Below are 19,253 nucleotides of genomic sequence, written 5' to 3' on the forward strand. Positions count from 1 at the left end.
GTACTTGGAGATCTATGTCGTGCTGGTTAGTAGCTGCTGGAGTTGCCGGGATACGGATAAGCAGGTAATCTCGTTGTAGTACGTCTTGTATGCGTTCTTTGTCTACCATGGCTCGTATATACGTACGAGACACGATGCCCCTACAAAGCTTTAGCTTTCTACCTTCTGTGATATTACGTTGTTTTATATGAAAAAAAGAACAATTTGTGATATTACGTAAAATTTTATTATTAAGTCATTATAATGAACATTATTTATATACGTCTCTTAAATCTCGAAAATATTAGAAAAAGCAATTTGTTCCCTATGACAGATTATGTTTGATCAATTTTATTTCCATCATTTCCCCCTGTCTCTCTTTTTTCGTTTCTTAGTTTCAGTGAGATATCGCGTCGTTGCTTTAGAAATTCTGAATAATAATGTTAAAAAAATCATGCAATACCATTTTTAAGTTTGGGAATTTGTGTTGAAAAATGTTCAGAATATCTTGTCGAGTTTTCTTCCCGCAGACTATCTTTTAATATCTCGAACTATACAATTTATAGGTCGAATCGTACATCGTCGCCTCGGTGCGAAGCGGTCCAAATGATAAAAGCATATTTTTCGGCTGAATGATGAAACTTGTACCGCCGGATAGCGCGTTAGCATTCTCGGCCAACAATCCGGGAGAATTCGCGCGCGTCGCAATGAAAATTCTCCATTTATGCGGACGTAGATAAAGCAGGTCCGAAGATAATAAGCAGGCGAACGCGGTGTCGCCGGGCGCATTGTTAGTTAAGCCAAGAGATAGCCGTGATTTAGAACGTTGAGCGTAGGACACGTCGAGATGGCGAGAAAAGGGAAAATCACAGTAAAAGAGAGAGAGAGAGAGTGGTACTGCAGGAACAATGCTGAGGTATGTATGTATATCTATGAGCAGACAAGCGGGCAACCAACCAACGGACGCCAAGCTGCAGCCAGCAATAGCAACGGGCCGTAGGGATAGCTCGTAATTGCCGAGCGGTCCTCAAGTGGCAACGACGGCGGTCAATTTCACCCCTACGCTCCTACCTCGGAACCGCGACACCGCAGAGAGACCCCTTTTACGTTCGGCATACAGTATCAGGATTTGGCGGGGATTATGCTGGACACGAGGAGCGCCGTCGTAACTCGATAGTCTCCTCCAAGTGATCGAGGTTACGCGGCAACTGTTCCTTCTCCGTTTTACGTTCCGGTGGTTTCGCCAAGGAAACTGCTTTCCTCCGCTTGCTCGGGAAGGTCTATGAATCTAAAGGAAAAAGGAATAACGGAGATATATCGACGATATCGCGATTGGTGATAAAAAAAAAAGTATCATCTCTGAATCTTTTGATATCCTGTGAAATATATGTGAAAACTTTTTTTGCAATTACTTTGAAGATATGTCGACTCAGGGGCGCGAAGAGAGATAAATAGTCGTTGCCAATTTCTTCACGTTTTTTATCGTAATGTACTCGGATTTGGCTCAAAGTTTCTTTCCGCATATTCGCTATATAATGGGTATTCTATGCTATTTCGTGTTACTAAAATGATATCATATCCGAATCCCGTTCCTTGGATCGATTCCAAGATTAGCCAGGACAAGTATCGCTCGACGAAATTATCCCCGTCAACGTGAAATGCCGTCGTGAAAGAGTAATCAATTCTTACTCTCATCCTTTTCTCTTGCTCAAGCAAATGTACCGAACTCGATGGCGATTTATCACAGACTTTGCATATCCTCTCTCGTTCTCGCTAGAAATGCACATGGCGCAAGAAATTGTCGTTTCTTCTTTTACGTGTAACGTAAAAAAATGCATTTGTTCTGATTGTCGTGTGTTGACAATCGCTCGCCATCTCGCTGTAAAAATATCATTCTCTAAATGCCACGCATAATGTGAAAAAGACTGGGCAAGTATTTGTTGCAGCGTAATGATCATGTTGAGTGTACGAGAGATGAGGAGCGTAAAAAACGAAAAATAGAGAAAAACACGAATTAAACAACCGTCGATGTTGCCGTAACAAAGGCTAACGCAGATATACAGTTTTTTAACAATACGCAAATGTTCGGGTTTTCGCCAAGTTTTTAATTAACGCGAAATTGCTCGTTTTATTAGCGATCTCACTGTTTTTTCAATTTGTAATAAACTATGAAAGAGATACGTGCTCGGATTGACAAAGAAATAAGTAACACTTTTTAATATGGAATTTTTGTCATTTTTCGCCGAGCTCTGAAATAACACATATGCCACTAATTACTATCGATCTCCGAGCGACATATGACTGGCGAAACAAATCGAAAAATGTAAAATTTCGGCAGTGCGAAAGCAAACATTCATGACAATCAACATTCATAGTGAGAGTTATTTGAATAACGATAACATGTATTTGTATTTACGCGGATGTATGTATGTATGTATGTCGCTTCTTTTTTTTAGATATAGATGGAATATACGTATGTACAGTATGATATTTATAAATAAAATATTTTATCAACCTAATACTGAAATAACACGCGGAAACTCGTTTTTCCACTCGTATTATTTTTGAAACGCGAAATATGCTTTTATATAATAACGTAATAACAAACGGCTAAGTATACACAGATGCGTTTCGCAAGAGAAGGCGTGTAAAAGAGAGAACTTTCATGAATCTTTTTGTAATAAAGAAAAATGACACATTACGGAAAGTTAATCCGCCGTTGCGCAACGATCGCAAACAGCTGTTAATAAAGTAGTAAACACACCGGAAGTCATAAAGAAGCTTTCAGGAAATTCCTACGGCGAACTGCACGACACGCCATGGTCATTATCGAGATGCGGGGTGGGAAGGTGGGACGAGGTATTTACCATTCAGTGTTTCTCGGCTATTTCTTCCTTTGCGAACTTATTTTCCGTCTAGTTTCACGTCTCTATTAGGCCGTTTAAGTATCTCGTTAGCAACTGAAAACTACCACGTAAATCGCGGACGATTGATTGCCTTAGTTTTCATTTCGATCTTCTATTTCCAGGAAATTGAAATGAAAGAGAGAAAGAGATTTTCTTCGAAATTTTAGATAATGTTCCAATAAATCTATGGGAAAGGGGTATTATGACTTAAATCGATTCGGATTAAAATATAAAAGTTATTATCAACTTTTTGAAACGTAACAGGAAAAAATCGATTCTTCTTGCCATTCTGCGTATTAAAGTAAAATGAGGTCATCGAGAAGTCCAAATTTTTTAAAATATTCTGCAGATATATTATTGCATATTTTATATGTTATATTAGAAAATATGCATTACAGAATATGTATATAAAAATATAAAATATTCTCTTATTCATTTCTCGATAATCTCATTTGAAAACGTGAGATCGTGCCTCCGTATTCCCGTGGGAAGTCACGCAACGATACCCTATTTTGTTCCATAAAAAGCTCTAGGGAATCTTATATACAATATCAAAAGAAGAATTCTTTTTTGTCGGTATCTCTGATAATTTCCGAGAAAATAACTTGTATTTACGTTTACTCGGGGTTGAAAAAAGATATTGAAAAAGAAGGCGGAGAAAATATAATATAACAAAGTTGCTGCGCGAACGACAACATTGACGTATCAATTTGCTGTGCACTCGGAAGTTTTAATTCGAGATAAAAGCGAAAGGGAGTACTTCTTGCAACCGGCGTGTGATTACTTAGCGGCTGTGTGTAGTAGCAGAAATGTCCTCGTTAAAATCACTTGCCGTAATCTCGGCTGCTTTTACTTTTCATGTAAAAACATTCGGCGATAAAGCGCACCTGCAACAACAGAAACGAAAGTCACGATTCGAAGTACGGAAACTGCGTTGGAAAATCGGTTTCAGATTGGATTCAAAGAGTGCAAACGCGAGCTTCAACGATCTATTTCAGACTCACCTTCCGTATAGCCAATTGAGATTGAAATCTATTTACATAGCATAATTAACTTATTCAATGTTAATATAAAACGAAAATTAAATGGTGAAATTACAGATAGTATCAACCTCCATAATCTTTCTTCGAGTTTTATCATATCGAATATAAATTAAATAGATTTCTTAGAAATATTATTACGCGAGAATAAGGTATACATTTTTCAGGGATGTTTTCTTTTCGCTCGAGAATAGATTAAAGTGACAAATTTTATAATGAGTTTTAATTACGAAACAAATGATGACACGGTGTGTATTTGATTTCGACTTTGAAACCGTTGGTCAATAAACCATGTATTTATACAAACAGTTAAGTCGATTTAATAATAGATGATCATCACTGCCATTAAAGTACCGATATTATACATGCAATATATATTTGTGTGCATGTATATGTACATTTCGGAGATGTTGGAATATGGGGCTTAACAGCGGTCAGTTCGGTGGAAGGTAGCCAGACGGATCAATATCACATTACTATAAATAATTAATAGGCGGTTCCTATGCGTGCCGCATGCCTTTTGGCTATCCCAATTTTCTGCCGGATTTACGTCACCGATAAATGCTTAAACGAATTAATCGAATCATTTATCGTACGAAAACACAACACACGGAACACATTGATATCTCAACCCATATTTTATATTTATTTATAACCCAATATTCTTTGCTCGCTCTCCTTACATCGTTTCCTTTCCTTCTATGTGAAATCTTTTTATTCGCACATCGCAACATTGTATTTTTATTATTAATTTGACCGTAATTAATAAATAATAATGAAATAACGAAGGACGAGGCAGTTTTTGAATTTCTCTCCCTCTTTCCCATCTATTATTCTCCGCCGCGAGATGAATCGGTCTCTCGAAATACGCAAGAGATACGTAGTCCAAGCCATGTTTGCGATCTCGTCCGCCATTCGTCCGGTCCAGGAATTGCTCGGCGTACGTCATGCCGCTTCTGCGGCAACGAACCCTGGGGGCACAATAAAACTGCATCTAAACAACGTGAGCAAGCGGAACGGGAAGAGATGAGGAATGAGGGAGGAAAGAAAGGAAAAGGGTATATAGAGGAAAGACCCGGGCTTGCATCGTTACAGAAAAAGGTCGCGTTGGAATGGGGTGAGAGGAGATTGTGAGGCGAGGGGACCTGGGAGGACGTGATCGCGTTAACAACAACCACCGAGGAAGGTGGGCGTTTCGAGCGATCCGGTTTGAATAAGTAGTTACCGGCCTAATAGTAGTACCGGACTGTGACGATCGTTGAATACCGAAATTTCAGACAGGCGCGTCGTCGAGCTGCGAGCAGATTGCTTCGAGAAGGGGTCGAACTCGGGAGGGTTGCTCGCAAACCCTCCAAAGCACAGCTTGCGAACTTAGTTTAGGTCCACGACATCAAATTCGCCATAAACACGTCAATCGGATGACTCTTCGTAGCTGTCTCATATACGCTACCGTATATCGGATATAATATGTCGTTTTTTTCCCCTATTTCGTTTCCGGTCATCGCCCTCTTCAATCGTCAGTTTTTTCCTTCTTCGGCACGTATAAACGGAATAACCCTCGAAATGTACGCCACAGAGATGACCTCGATTCGTATAAAAAACTATATTTTCCAGATAGATCTTGCAACCGGATTCTGTTAGCGAAAAAACGATATTTTATTCGTGGAATCGTATTGTGCAGCGTACAGATTTTTGCAGCTTTCTATATTTAACTAATTTAATCCGCCATCGCGATGACGAACGAGGTATATTACGTTTGAAACGTTAAGGTTTTGAAATTGGAAAAAGAGCGTGTTTCGGATAAATGCATTTAAAATTTTTATCTTGCAGAATACTTGAAGAAGCGCAATTACCATTCCATTTCGACGTTTAATGAATAAAATATTATCAGTGTAATTTCTCAAACGCGTTTCTCTCGAAACATGATTTTTGCCCGCGTGCTTTTTTCCAGTCGTCGCGTCGCCTCAATTTTTTCTACTTCACCGATCCTCCAAGAAGACGAGTAGGAAACAAGTGAACGCAATGTAGGATAAGAGGAAAAGTCAGCGTCTTCCCTTTTTCCTTCTCTCGAAATTACAGAAAAATGAACGCGCTGAACGTCGTTCCCTCGTTCAAAAATATCATTGGATTTCCGTGCGGGAGAGAAACGAGACGCGGGTTATCAAGGTTACAATTTCCGTGATATTCACGCTGCCCGAAGACATGAAATCTCCTTGCAATAATGAATTTGTCGTAAACTAGTGAAACATTGAAATAGCTCTTCCTTGATTTCAGGAGTAACTTACTCTCCGTGGTTGATTCATTTAGTGGGTTACGAGTTCTTATCAAACTGCGAGTAACTATGGTTTACAAGACTTGCTTTGCACTCCTTTTAAATTTCAAACTTTTTCTATTGAGAAAGTTGCTTTACATCCATCCGTTCGAAACTTTATCTTTTAATTTTCCATTTTCTAACTTGCTATTAACTTTCTATCTTTCATGAGAAAAATTATACTTTTGAAAAGTGTGGATGAGGAAAAAAAAAAAAAAAAGAAATCAGTTTGTATTTGCGATTGAAAATTATGCAGAAGCGATGATATTGTGAAGATTCACAGGAGGAAAAATTATATAATATTGTAAAATGTACGGTACAAGTTTCTCTTCATCTTTCTTGCGCTCTTTCTCTCTCAAGTTTCGACGTTCAGTTTTTATGTAATTATAAAATTTAAAGCGCTTACAAGAAATCGTTTATTTCCAAAAAAAAAAAAAAAAAAAAAAATTATATTTCTTCGTCTCTATAATATTGAATAATTCTCGATCTAGCGTTAAAACACTTTCGAGACGCGATCTCGGTAAAATTCGCTCATGGATACGGATCTTAATTCCAGCGGAGACTATCTTTTTTAAATGCAATACATAATATAAATAATAACAAAAGCAAAAAAAATTCTTCAACGCGCGCGCACACACCGCGACGATGTTCTCGTGGACGACGGTTATTATCTCTTCACAAATTACATCGAGGTAGCGTAGCAGGGCTTTTGGTCTCAGCCGTGATAAACCCATCCACTCCTATCCTTCGCCATGCTTTCCTCTCGTCCTCTGTCTCTATTATTTTCAACCGCCCAACTTCTGATATACCACCTGCAACCCCATTTACCTAGCTACTCTATGTACGCGTTAGACAACACTTATTATCCAGGTAACACAATCGCATAATGCGCCTCTCGTCTTTGCGCCTACGATAATGCCTAATTTAATGGCAAGGAGAAGCATCGCAATCTCGAGTCTAACGAGATCCTGTTGTTACGCTACGTCGATCAAATTAATTTACAATTATAATTAGAACGATATCGCTTGTCCAAGTATGTTTTCGAAACATTAATCAATTGTATACTTGAGGAATTGGAAAAGGTTGGAATATTGAATTTCAAATTATTATAGCAGTTTTTATTCACTTTAAACTTTGCTTTAACAGAAATGAAAAATAATATACGCAAATTTCAAGTCGCATATTCGTAAATTGAAACTTGTTTCAAAACTTGTTTGATTAAAAATTTAAAGTTGTAAATTTTTGTTGAAATTAAGCTCTTTAACGTGACACTTATTATTTTATGTAATATTAACGTGTGCATAACGTAGTATCAATCATTGTAAAGTATCTATTTCAACGTGATAAAAACGACGTAAAAGACCGATGACAGAATGACTAACGAGGAAAGTTCGGCAGCCTGTAAATTTGAAAAAACTTTGTACAAATGCACAGAATAGTTCAGCCCGAACGTACAACTATTTTTCGTTACGGGTTTAAAAACGGATTTAAAGAGTGGGAAAAAAAAGCTGCAGATCAGAGGACACGACCACAAATTTAACGATGTCATAGAATATAATAATAAAATATGTGTTGAAAAAAAAAACGTGAAATGCAACTTTTTATTTTTCGCGTAATAGTAGTTATATTATATGTAAATATGTGAATTTTAATTAATTGACGAAATATGCAAATTACATGCTTGAAGAGTATTGAAACATGAGTATTAGCCGCTTAACGAGCTCGTGCGACCGTACCACGTGCTGTCGATCTCTTTTGCACATACATCTGGGTGCTTACATATACGCCTACACGCACACATACACGCATAAATTCTCGCCGAATACATTGTGCGTGGGAACGTATCGCTGAGAAATTGCGGGGAGACGATCGATAGTTGAACGCAACGAGCTATCGCAAATTTCGACGCAACTTCTCCGCGTCGGTCGTGCTCGAACCGATAACTCTCGCGTTAAATGCACAATCTTTTGCATATATAATATTTGGAGATCTATAATCACGGAATGAATTATCTTCCTTCTTTGTTGAACTTGATTCCGCTAAGGGTGCATAAATATGGAGATTAGTTTCTCTTCTTCGCAAAACGATACAAAAAACGAGCGATGCATTTTTATGCACCTACTTTCCGTTAGGGATTCGCGAAGCTTACTGTATTTATTTATGAATTTTTTAAACCTGCTCAGGAAGATACGACAAGATTCTTTTGAATAAAAAATATATATATATATATATATATATAAAGGTATATAAATCTCGCTCTCAATATTCTTCTCGACGTAAAAATTTTTATCTCATTGCAAGTCATCCTGTGTAACTATCCGGGGGAACTTAGAGAAAAATTTCTCTACGAATGGAAGAAAAGTTCTTGAAGAAATCTATGGAAATACTGAAATCGTACTTCATGCTGAGAAAGCAAAAGTTTCCGTTAACACTTTTAATACATCAACGGTATGAAGCATTTAAAAATCCGAGATAAAAACACCGCGAGTCAGAGGAGCGCTTTATTTTATCTCGAATTACTGTTTCGAGTTGAGCAGACCGCGGAGAAGAGACAATTAAAACTTTAAACTGAAATAGCACCACCGTCACCGTCACTTGGACAAACTGAATTCTTCGGACGGTAGAAAAGCTTTCTTTAGTTGAAGCAACAACTCGCTCGGAGAAAACTTTTCGCAATGATTTAAAATGCTTTATCGATGCACTGTTAGGTTCGATATTTGTGTATTACGATCTGTATATCGAAATTATTTTGTCCAAAAAATTTATAATAAAATTATATTTAAATTGAGAGAAAATAATTGGATTTTATTGACGATTATACAATATTATCAAGTTCAATTCAAACATTTTGAATGATTACTTTCAACTAGACTAATTTTTGTTAAAAATTATGTTTTTAATTAATTTTAATTATTTATAGTTGAAGAAGATCCACCTGTCACTCAAGAAACGTTAAATCCAAACGGGGGGGATGTTGAACATTCTGTGAATCATGAAACAGGTAAATAAATATCGAATCTTTTGATTTAAAGCTTCATACATTTTTATTTATAATATATACATATAAATGAGCTTCTTAATAGACGAAGAACAGAATGAAGAGGAGGAAGAAGAAGAAATTGTTTCCCATGAGACTGATTTTAAATTGGACGAATTCTTTCAAAGGTACGATATAAAAAGATAATATAAAAATCTTTGATATTTGATTCATTTATCTATAAATATTGTTTGATCATAATTTTTGATAATTTTACTTTAAACATTATTTAATTTTATAATTAAATTTTAAAGTAAAATTTAAAAAATTCATTCTTTAAAGTCTTGTTCTCTTTCCCTTTGTTTCAACAAAAAATTAAAGTTTTTTTATCAATTTACACACTTTGTAGCTATTTTAACGCAATCTGTTAAAGCAAAGTTTCAAATTGAAAGGAAAAAAAAACATTTTATGTATGATGAAATATCGTACATAATATCTATATTTCGATACAATAAGGTAAATGTGCCTTTGCTAAAACACAGTAATTTATCTTATTCAAAGGTTCGCGAACGTGAAGATAGTTAAAGCTTTAGCGTTGTTACTGCAGAAATTCGAGGACAATACAATTGAAGTAAATCACTATGCAGTAAAAATGCTACATCGGATTGCTTGGAATTGCAAAATGCCAGCCATGATATTCCAAGCGTCCATATTTCGTGTCTTTCAAAGAATCTTGGAATCAAAGGATCCTATATATAAGGTAATAGAGTACAGAAATAAAATCGCGTAACTATGCCGCTTTTATATTGAATCTTTCAGTGTGATAAATAATTATTAGCAACATTATACGCAATTGTGATGGCATCTAATTATTGCCTGGTTCGATATAGTCTAGATCTTTTCTTCGTAGCATAACACTTTATCATCGTTCTTTCGCGCATAATGAAAGCATAGATAAGACTTTACTGTGTTTCTCAGCGATAAAACTTTCCTTTCTTTACGTCGCGCGATAAATTCCACCATTGAGGTTTTTATTTCGTCCTTGTATCGAACTTAATGGCTCGCGGAAGTGGACTCGTCGAGCAGCGAAAAATCGATCCTTGCTTCAGGAGGTCCAAAAGTTCGCGGTCTTCATAATCCGCCGTTTCATCGAAGTCGCCCAGAAGAACCGGAAGTCGTACATGGAGCTGCTCTTCTGGAAGACCAGCCGTGACGCGACAGAAATTGTGGATGGCTACAACGCGGAAACGACTAACAGAAAAGTTTCACGAGCAGTCTGGACCGAGACGGAAGAGGACGAGCTACGGACTCTTTTCATGGAGCATCAGACTAACAAATACCCTCAAGGTAAACTCTTTATATCGCTTACTTCTCGTGGAGGAGTCTCGTTGATCCGCACTGTTGATTGATTAGCTTTTCCTATTACGAAAAAACATTCGAGACAAACAATCTTTTTGCATGCAAAGATGTAAGAAATATGAATCGTTCAGCTTTAATATTTTATTATTATCGTTTGAATTAACAGCCAATTTTATATTTCTTTAAATATTTAGAAATAAAAAAAGAATTGCAATAATTATAATGCGTCGTAAATTCATAGACGTGATCGACTGGATATTGGAGCACATCATCAATGAAGCTAGAACGCGACGTACCATCATTAAAAAGCTCAAAGAAATGTGTTTGATTGTCAATTCTAAGGTGAGTGACATTTTTCTTTCTGTAATTTTGTCAAAGGGTACCTAAATCGTAATTTACTTGAAGCTAAATATTTTTCCTAAGAATGAGAGAGATAGTTTCGAAAGATTTTGCCAAGATTTCCCCCTCATGAAAAAAAGTACTCGGTCCATTCATATGTCCCCGCGGCAATCCCAGTCCCGTTCCGTCTGACAAGATCAATGATTTACGAGAAGCTTGAAAGAGCGGAAGGAGGGAGGCCTCGAAAATAAGTTTCTAGACTACCTCCGCCGACGGAGCGAGCATATGCAAAAAATGGAGCCGGGAATTGCTACAGGAACTGTAAATTCTCCGGAGACAATACCTACGGGGCGAGCTTTCCACCCTCGTTTCTCTTTCCTCCCAAGTTTCTACCGAAGCGAGCGGTTGCGTGAGACTTCCGACGTGAGCTGCGTGTTCCTTCTACCAAACGGCAGTTTCTTTTTCCGAGCTAGGAAATATCTGTGCGTCCCCTCGTCAACTCGCGGCCCTAAAACTGGCGCCTCCTCGAGAAAAGCTATCGTTTTGTTTGCCTTCTGCCTTTACGACATACGTATAAACATTTGCATCGCCCTTCGGGGCACGAACACACAAAGAAAACGCGACCCAACGAGTTTGTCGAAATGTAAATGTGTGCGTTATGTAAGGGATATTGTGTTACTTGTGTTTCAGAGAGCAGAGAGTGCGAGTTATAATATAATAAATACCTTGTATTTAATTCCCAAGTATCGTGATGCAAATTACTAAAGTCATTTATATCATGCTGCAGTTGCATATAATCCGGAGAATATTTACTGTTGAATGCATCTTCGAAACCGCAAGAGCGCATCATTTTTTTCTCAAATTATTAACATTTTTTAAAGAATATTTTCCGAGATAGATATATTAATCCCGCTAAAGCTTGGAAGCATTTCTTTTTCCTTCATTATAACTCTTTTCTTCTGAAAATACACGCTGCAATACGGTGATAAAGCATGGGAATGCGTTAATCAAGCTTCTTATTGCGGCAGAGGAGTTACTAACTAGTTACCGGCTTATTTAAAACTTGAAATTAATTGAGTTTGTAGAGAAGCTTCTAACAAGGGAAAAAAGCACGTAGCGGAGAATAAGCGATGCAATACACAATACCGGATCTTATTTCACTGTGTTTTTTGTAGATATGAAATGCGACGTATAAGAGATTCAGCAAAAAATTTTATTCGCTTGGAAGATGTCAGCGTTTTTGGCTGTTTTTTTTTTTCAATAATTACTTTAAAGCAAAACGCTGATTGTTCGTTTACAATCTTTATTCTTCAAGTCTCTCGCGCAAATCTCATAGTCACTAAAATGTTTTCTTATTGTTATAACCACACTTGACATAAGTAATTATACAATTATAAAGATTCTCTTGAAATAATAAAATCCAAGTGCAGTGAATAGGATGCGTTATTAATTATATTTTATATTTACAATAAAATATACGTGTTCTACTTATAGCTCTTATTACCATATTTTACCTCGGTTTCATAATAATAATTTGTTTTAACGAGACTATAGATCGCGCGGAAAATATAATTAATTTTTTGATAATGACTCGATGTTAACCGGTAACGATCTCGGAAAGAAAAAGAAAAATTCGTTTCTCCCCCGCTTTTAATTTGCCATTAATCATAAGTGTGCAGTCGTCGGCGAAGAGGGTCGCTACGTCAGCGGAAACGTTTTCTCCAACGTATTATCGATTTCTTCGCGAGATTCTGGTGGAGGCAAGAAAGGCTTAGCAGCGGAAACGTTTCATTTAAATAATTTCATGCGTGAATACGTTTCGTCTCTTCGAGCACAGAAAGAGAGAGAGAGAGAGAGAGAACGGTCGAATCAGAGACTACGGGGCCGAGTATTCATTTGACATTCATTTAGTTCATGGAAGTCGCACGATATTGCTCCGACGGCCATTTAGGGATTCTCGTAGAAGTCTCGTTTCGAGGGTGGAAAGTAATCGCTGGAAAACGAGCGATCCCGGCTTCTCCTTTTTAAATACGCCTACTGACTTAGAAACTGCTTCTGCAGAGATTATACACGGGTTTACTTCGTCTCGTCAAATCCGGGGATTAAGCGCACGCAAAGTATCTCTCGAAAAAATTGTAAGGGGTTGAATAGAGAGCCGAGTGTGCTAATTTGTACATAAATCTGTATTCTCTTCGGACATCGATACTCTAATATATGTAATTAATTATTGTTCGATTATTGCCGAGTCAAAATGATCTTTTCGATAGAAATTTAAAATACATATTTAAATTTGTTTCATTTTAAGCACGTAGCTTAATTTATTTTAAATATCGCAATTAATTAGAGTGTGCGAGCCGAGGTACAAAAGAGGCTGCCCAAGGAATGGTCCGAGGAAGAAGTTGCCCAGCTTACGGAACTTTGGACACAGTTCAAGGACGATGACGGTAATTTTCAAAATTTATTTTCTTTCTCGTTAATATGTTTCTTCGTTCTTTTTTTAACCGTTCATTTTCTTAAAGTACACATCTGATTAAAGTCGATATTGATTTTCTCATTTAAATTATTCATTTATTTCGCATTTATTCATCTTTGAATATATCAATTTGTAACGCGATTAAATACTATTATCAAAATTAATTGTGATGATTAACCACGATGAAATGAAATAAAGAGCGAAGTTTATAACTTGATAACATAAATTTTACGAGAGTCTCACGATATATGTATTGTGGTAACTGTCATTTATTGTAATTTGTAATTTATCTGCGAATATTACATATAACAGTGAAATGGCCTTAACCCAATTCTCGATAATATATAAATTTGTTTGATAGAAATTTGCCATAAATTTTCGCGTTAATTCTACCGGTTATTCGCGTTCCGAAACTGTTGAAATATTTCGTGAATGCGAAATTCGTGCGAGAATTCGTTAACACCGGAACGATTCCTAGGATTTAATTAAGCTCCGAACATCGGACACGCTTGGCTGCTTGTAGTAATAATTTCGAATCCTGCTGGGACGAACGAAGAATAATATCCTTCCTGACAGAGACATTTTCAGAGAAGTCTTGTAAAACTTGTTTCATTTTCATACGAATCCGCCGCTCTCCATAACTTTTAATCTTCGAAGTCGCTTCCACGCCAGGCGTAATTCTCAGATGTCCGCGAAATGTCAAGGGCATTTTTCTTCACGTTTCTTTCAAAAATCTCCGCAAAGTGTTTTATTCCATCGTATTTTCACTTCGCAGATGTTAACTCTAGAATGTCCAACCGGCAAATGGGAAATATTCGCACAAATATCACGTCTTTCGTATAAGGAACCATTTTTTTTTTTTTTTTAAATCAAATTAATAACGTCACATAACGTAAATTAAATCTCGAACAGATTTATATCGTAGAAAATCGTATTAAAATATCAAATTATTTTATAATCTTGGAGAAAAATTAAATTATCCGTAAGTCAGAAGTCCGTAAAGACCGACGTTCAATTGATTTATAAATATATTTCGCGAAATAAAGAAAAAGAGCGTTCGCGTTTCCCTTTGTAGGCTTTAATTGATTTCGACTTTAAATCTCTTTGAAATCTCCAACAATCGTCTCGATCTCCCTTCGCGTGCACAAAGTCTCCCCTATCATCCGCGGGCCATACCGTTTTCTTGACGACGCTATAAACATCGAAACTACACTTATGTCTTCGACAGATCCCGTGGATTTGATTTTCACCGGTCTTAGAATAAAGCGGCCGAAGCCGAAGATCAAGGAGAAGCTTTTGGAATTAGGATTGGCGCAGGATCGCAAGGAGCTGCGCAAAAAACGAGCCAGAAAAAGCAACCAGGGTGAGTATACCTATTCGTTCTTCCTCCCTCATCACAATCCAGTCTGGAGCATATCCCTTGTTCCGGCCAATCCCATCCCATTCCATTCGCATCTGTCTTTCTTACTATCCTCCGATTCCGCGACTATTCCCATTCGATCAGTCTTCTAGTAACGCGATTGCTGGCGACTGAGCATAGAGCGGCTCGCTTTCAACAGGGCGACGATAGAGATGGAGAGAATGCGCGGGAGAAAAAGCGAGAAGGAGCAAAGATCAATTTGTACAGGATTCTTCTCGCTGCTCTATCTCCCGATTTCTTCGACGGATCGCGCGGAGAGAGAAAAAAAAATCCTTTCGTCGATATTACCGAACGGAGACAAGTTCGTTCGTATGTTTGCAAGATTGTTTCTGTTTCCCTTTGTTATTCCTCGAGAGCGAAGGGGTTCTGCGAAAATTCTTGCCTCTGTGCGCGCAAATTATTCCGGCCTTTGATTTCAATACTACGAAGAGAACAAAATATCGTTCAACAAAGCGCATTTATGCTCGCTGACATAATTAGTTCATGTTGTAACAAAAATATTGATTTTATGAGAAAATGTTTCAACTATGAAACAAGGAACGTAGTAAAGTTATACAAATTCAAATATTCACGCACAATGTCGCGAATATTGTGCAATTTAAAAAATCGCGGTGTATGCATACTTGTGTGTATTTTTGTTAAATTATTTAGTATTAAATTCACTTCTCTCTCTCTCTCTCTCTCTCTCTCTCTCTTCCCTCCGTTTGTACAATGCGTTATGCAATAATTTACGTTGCAGAAATTATACAGAGTCGAAATGCGCTGTGAACCGAATGCCATTCTGGTGGTTTAACGTATCGAACTACCCAATATATATAATAACATACATTTATGAGTTATATTTTATCTTGTAAAAGAAATGATCGTATATTTATAATTATTATTTTTTTTAAACATTCGCTTACAATTTTTAATATTTCAAAATTAATATTTAAAAATTTCAATCTTTTTTTATGTCAAATATTCAAAATATATAAAAAATGCAGAGTATAAAAATCTAGAATATTTCTACATTTTTTTCTTATTTGAATGCAATATGCCATTAATCTTTCAAGCAAAAGTGTGTCATCCAATTTTTGCAGTTATTTGAAATAATATTTACGCTCTCTTTTTCCATCGTACATATTCGAAATCCATAATGATATCATCACGGAATACACAATTTTGTTATTTAATATCAGCAACTGCGAATTCCAGACGCACTTTTGCCGCTCTTGGACCAATATCACTCGCCTTAGCTTCTTATTATATGGCGCCGGAAGGAATTTCATATTTATCATGGATATTGTTTGCCTCTCTCCATACCTTATTTGTATTCAATGCATTGAGATAGCTCATATCATAGATATATACAGCTGTGAGATGAAGCATTGCCGAGAAATTTCGGTTCACCTCATGTGTCTTTGAAATAATATTTTCCCTCGACGTTATGTTTTGATGCAATTTCGCTAACCACATATATAGGATTATCCTCCACAAATGCTTTCTTCTTCTATCAGCAACGGCCAGAAATCATAATTAATATTTTGCCAGTTCTAAAAGTGCACCCAGATTTATATCACATCTAATCTAATTAAAAGGTAACATGTTTTAAGAAGTTTTAAGAAGTTGTGCACGACGTGTGGGCAAAGATCCAAGATCCACATATATATAAATTTAGATCGCGCGCGGGATTACATCTCGGAGATTTTCACGCGAGAAATAGAAAAGAAGAAATTTGTCATTCAGAGTGTTATGGATTTTATACGTAGACTTTAATATTTATCACGCTCGAGATTTATCTAATGTTACGTGAAATGCTTCCTGCACACATACACGTACACACAGACACTGTGCAGCGTGCTTTACATACGCTGATGAACGCTCGAGAAAGGTTCACATCGTTTCCATGCATTGTGCGCAAAGGTAAATCGTCGTGGGAAACGCAAGCTGCCAGTAATTCTGACGGGAACGAAAGTTCAGCCACCGACGACGAAGACGACGAAGACGACGAAGAAACTCGAAAATCCTCCAAGCGCGGCGGCGCGCCTCGTCGAAGCGAGGAGCCGACGAAAAAGAAGCAACGGAACAGGCGGAAGCTACCGACGATCGTTTACACGGATGCACAATTATCCGGTCTCTTGAAGGACGTCATCGACAGGGGTGAGTATCGCTGCCCTCTCATGTTTTTCCGCCCGACCTGCATTCGCGTTTTTGTGATTAATGAAAGCGCACTTGTCGCGCTAGAATGGCGCGCGCCGTCCCTCGTTTCCTTCACGCAGGATAAATGTTCTTCTTGCTTGGAGAAAAAAGGGAGGTATAGGCGATGATTTGCAGAAACCATTACGTGAAAAAAAAAAAAAAAAAAAAGAAATGATGACTTGTCGGAAAAACGACTTCTCAGGCCACTTTGTAGGATATATATTTTCACCGATACTCGATTCACGTTCCGCAAGATTTTAAAGAAGCAATTTTCTTCTTGCGAAATTCATAAATTTATAGTTAATTCAGCGAGTTCATCTTCATCAATTTACAAGTAATTCAGCAATTTCCGATATTCAACAAGTATGTGTAATGTTCAACAAGTATATATATATATATATATATATATCTTTACAAACGAATATCTTGAAGTAATGTAAAAATTAACACGCACATGATTAATCCTGAATATATAAAGCGAAATAAAAATTATTAACGAAAAAAGATTAATGCGGAAATTTTGTTTGAAAAAAATCTCGATAAATCAGACATGAGAGAAGCGTTGGGATGGATCAAGGAATCCCTGCAAGACATTCTGGACGATCGTGACGAGGAAAGCTCCGAGGGCATACCCTTGGTGCCACTGACAGATTACTCGTCGACCGCGATGGATTCACCGAGTTTTCAAAAGCTTCTCCGTGCCCTGGGATTTATGCCACCGGCTGATGCCCAGGAATCTTATTGGCGTATTCCGGCGAATATGCTTACAGCCACAATTCAGAAACGCTACAAACTCGTCGAAGACGCTTTAGCCGGTGAATTTGTCGTTGAGGGTAAGTGAATACTGCCACTGTCTAACACACAAACTAGATAGGAAACTTTCAAATGAAGATCATTTACCGAAGCAATTGCAGAAACACAACCAGAACCACGTAAAGATTTTGACATTGACGAAAAGATGGATGACAGTGGAGACGATGTTGACGTGTTTGAGAATGTTAAAAAATTCTTTGTACCTGCAGGTTGGTAAAGTTATGTTTTTCTTTAATTATGTGATCATTTTGTCAGATGAAAAGAATATATTGGAAAGGATTGGGTGTTGGCATAATATTGTATATTAATACGAAATGTTTTAAAAATCATCTATAAGATTATAATATGTATGAGCAGTCATCTTATACGGATAATAAGATTGACGAATACTTATCAATATATTCTGAAATTTTTTAAATTAAAACCTATCGAAACATTTATTAAAAAATATAATACAATACTTTATATGATATATAGAAATCTACAAATCTCTCGAATTATTTTCAGAACCGCAACCATCAACTTCCAAACAATCGAAACCTCGTGCTAAGATTCAGAAATCTAAACAATTATCGAAATTAAGCGGAGAAGGTAGCGAAGCGGAAGTTGCGGAGAAAAGTGATGAAGCCAAAGTTGTAGAAGAAACGAATGGTATGTTACTATCAATTAATTAAGCTTTGTTTTAATGAAGCATATAGGATAACATTTTCTCGCCCTCTGTTATTCTAGTCAGTAGACTGGTATTCCTTTATCACGAATTTACCGACAAATGTGTTATTTAGTAAGTTCATTTTCAGACAATAACACGGTTATAATTTAAAATTTCAGATAACATAAGCAATGCGAGAAATCGCGTAAGAATGTTCGATGATTCCTCAGACTCGGAAATGGAAATTGAAAGAAACCTTGATGATAAGAACGGTGAGTAACATATGCTGATAAAAGATAACTGATCGATCTCTGACCTCTTTGTAGGTCAATGCTAATCTATATTTTCATATATTATTTTACAGACGATACAAAAAGAGATCGATCCGATTCCTCTGATACAGATAAACCATTTAATAAGAAACGACGATTACTTGATAGCGACGAGGAAGAAGAATCGCTAAAAGATGATAATGCTAAGACAAATAGCACTCGCATAATAATTAGCGATGACGAAGAATTATCTAATGCGCCATCTGAGCGCCCTAAATTAGCTCGCATAATAATCAGTGATGAAGAAGATTAAATCAGAATACGTTTATTTATATTATCTACTATTATTTTAAATATTCAGATATGTTCTTAAATATTCAAAACGTTATACAGAACATATATACTCTATAATATATATTTTAATATCTTTTTAAATTTTAATAGAAAAGTCAAACATATTTTGTCAATTATCTCTTAAAAAATACGCAGTACTAATTAATAGTTGCAGAAATAAAAAAAAAGTTGAGGCAGTTA

General features: G+C 36.7%; 1 protein-coding gene across 1 annotated transcript in view; it reads left to right on the top strand.

Moving 5' to 3' along the window:
• The window catches only part of timeout (circadian regulator timeout), a 97,393-nt gene extending 78,140 nt beyond the window's left edge, over positions 1-19,253 (top strand). The window contains exons 16-28 of the mRNA XM_029303417.2: positions 9,157-9,237; positions 9,320-9,401; positions 9,775-9,973; positions 10,323-10,560; positions 10,814-10,914; positions 13,256-13,355; positions 14,613-14,747; positions 16,710-16,946; positions 17,534-17,818; positions 17,900-18,007; positions 18,306-18,449; positions 18,627-18,719; positions 18,812-19,253. Of these exons, the coding sequence (XP_029159250.2) occupies positions 9,157-9,237; positions 9,320-9,401; positions 9,775-9,973; positions 10,323-10,560; positions 10,814-10,914; positions 13,256-13,355; positions 14,613-14,747; positions 16,710-16,946; positions 17,534-17,818; positions 17,900-18,007; positions 18,306-18,449; positions 18,627-18,719; positions 18,812-19,032 (2,024 nt within the window). The 3' untranslated portion in view covers positions 19,033-19,253. The remainder of the gene's footprint in view (positions 1-9,156; positions 9,238-9,319; positions 9,402-9,774; positions 9,974-10,322; positions 10,561-10,813; positions 10,915-13,255; positions 13,356-14,612; positions 14,748-16,709; positions 16,947-17,533; positions 17,819-17,899; positions 18,008-18,305; positions 18,450-18,626; positions 18,720-18,811) is intronic.

Source organism: Nylanderia fulva, unplaced genomic scaffold (assembly GCF_048542155.1).
Source record: "Nylanderia fulva isolate GAGA-0341 unplaced genomic scaffold, ASM4854215v1 Scaffold27, whole genome shotgun sequence".
Taxonomy (NCBI): Eukaryota; Metazoa; Arthropoda; class Insecta; order Hymenoptera; family Formicidae; genus Nylanderia; species Nylanderia fulva.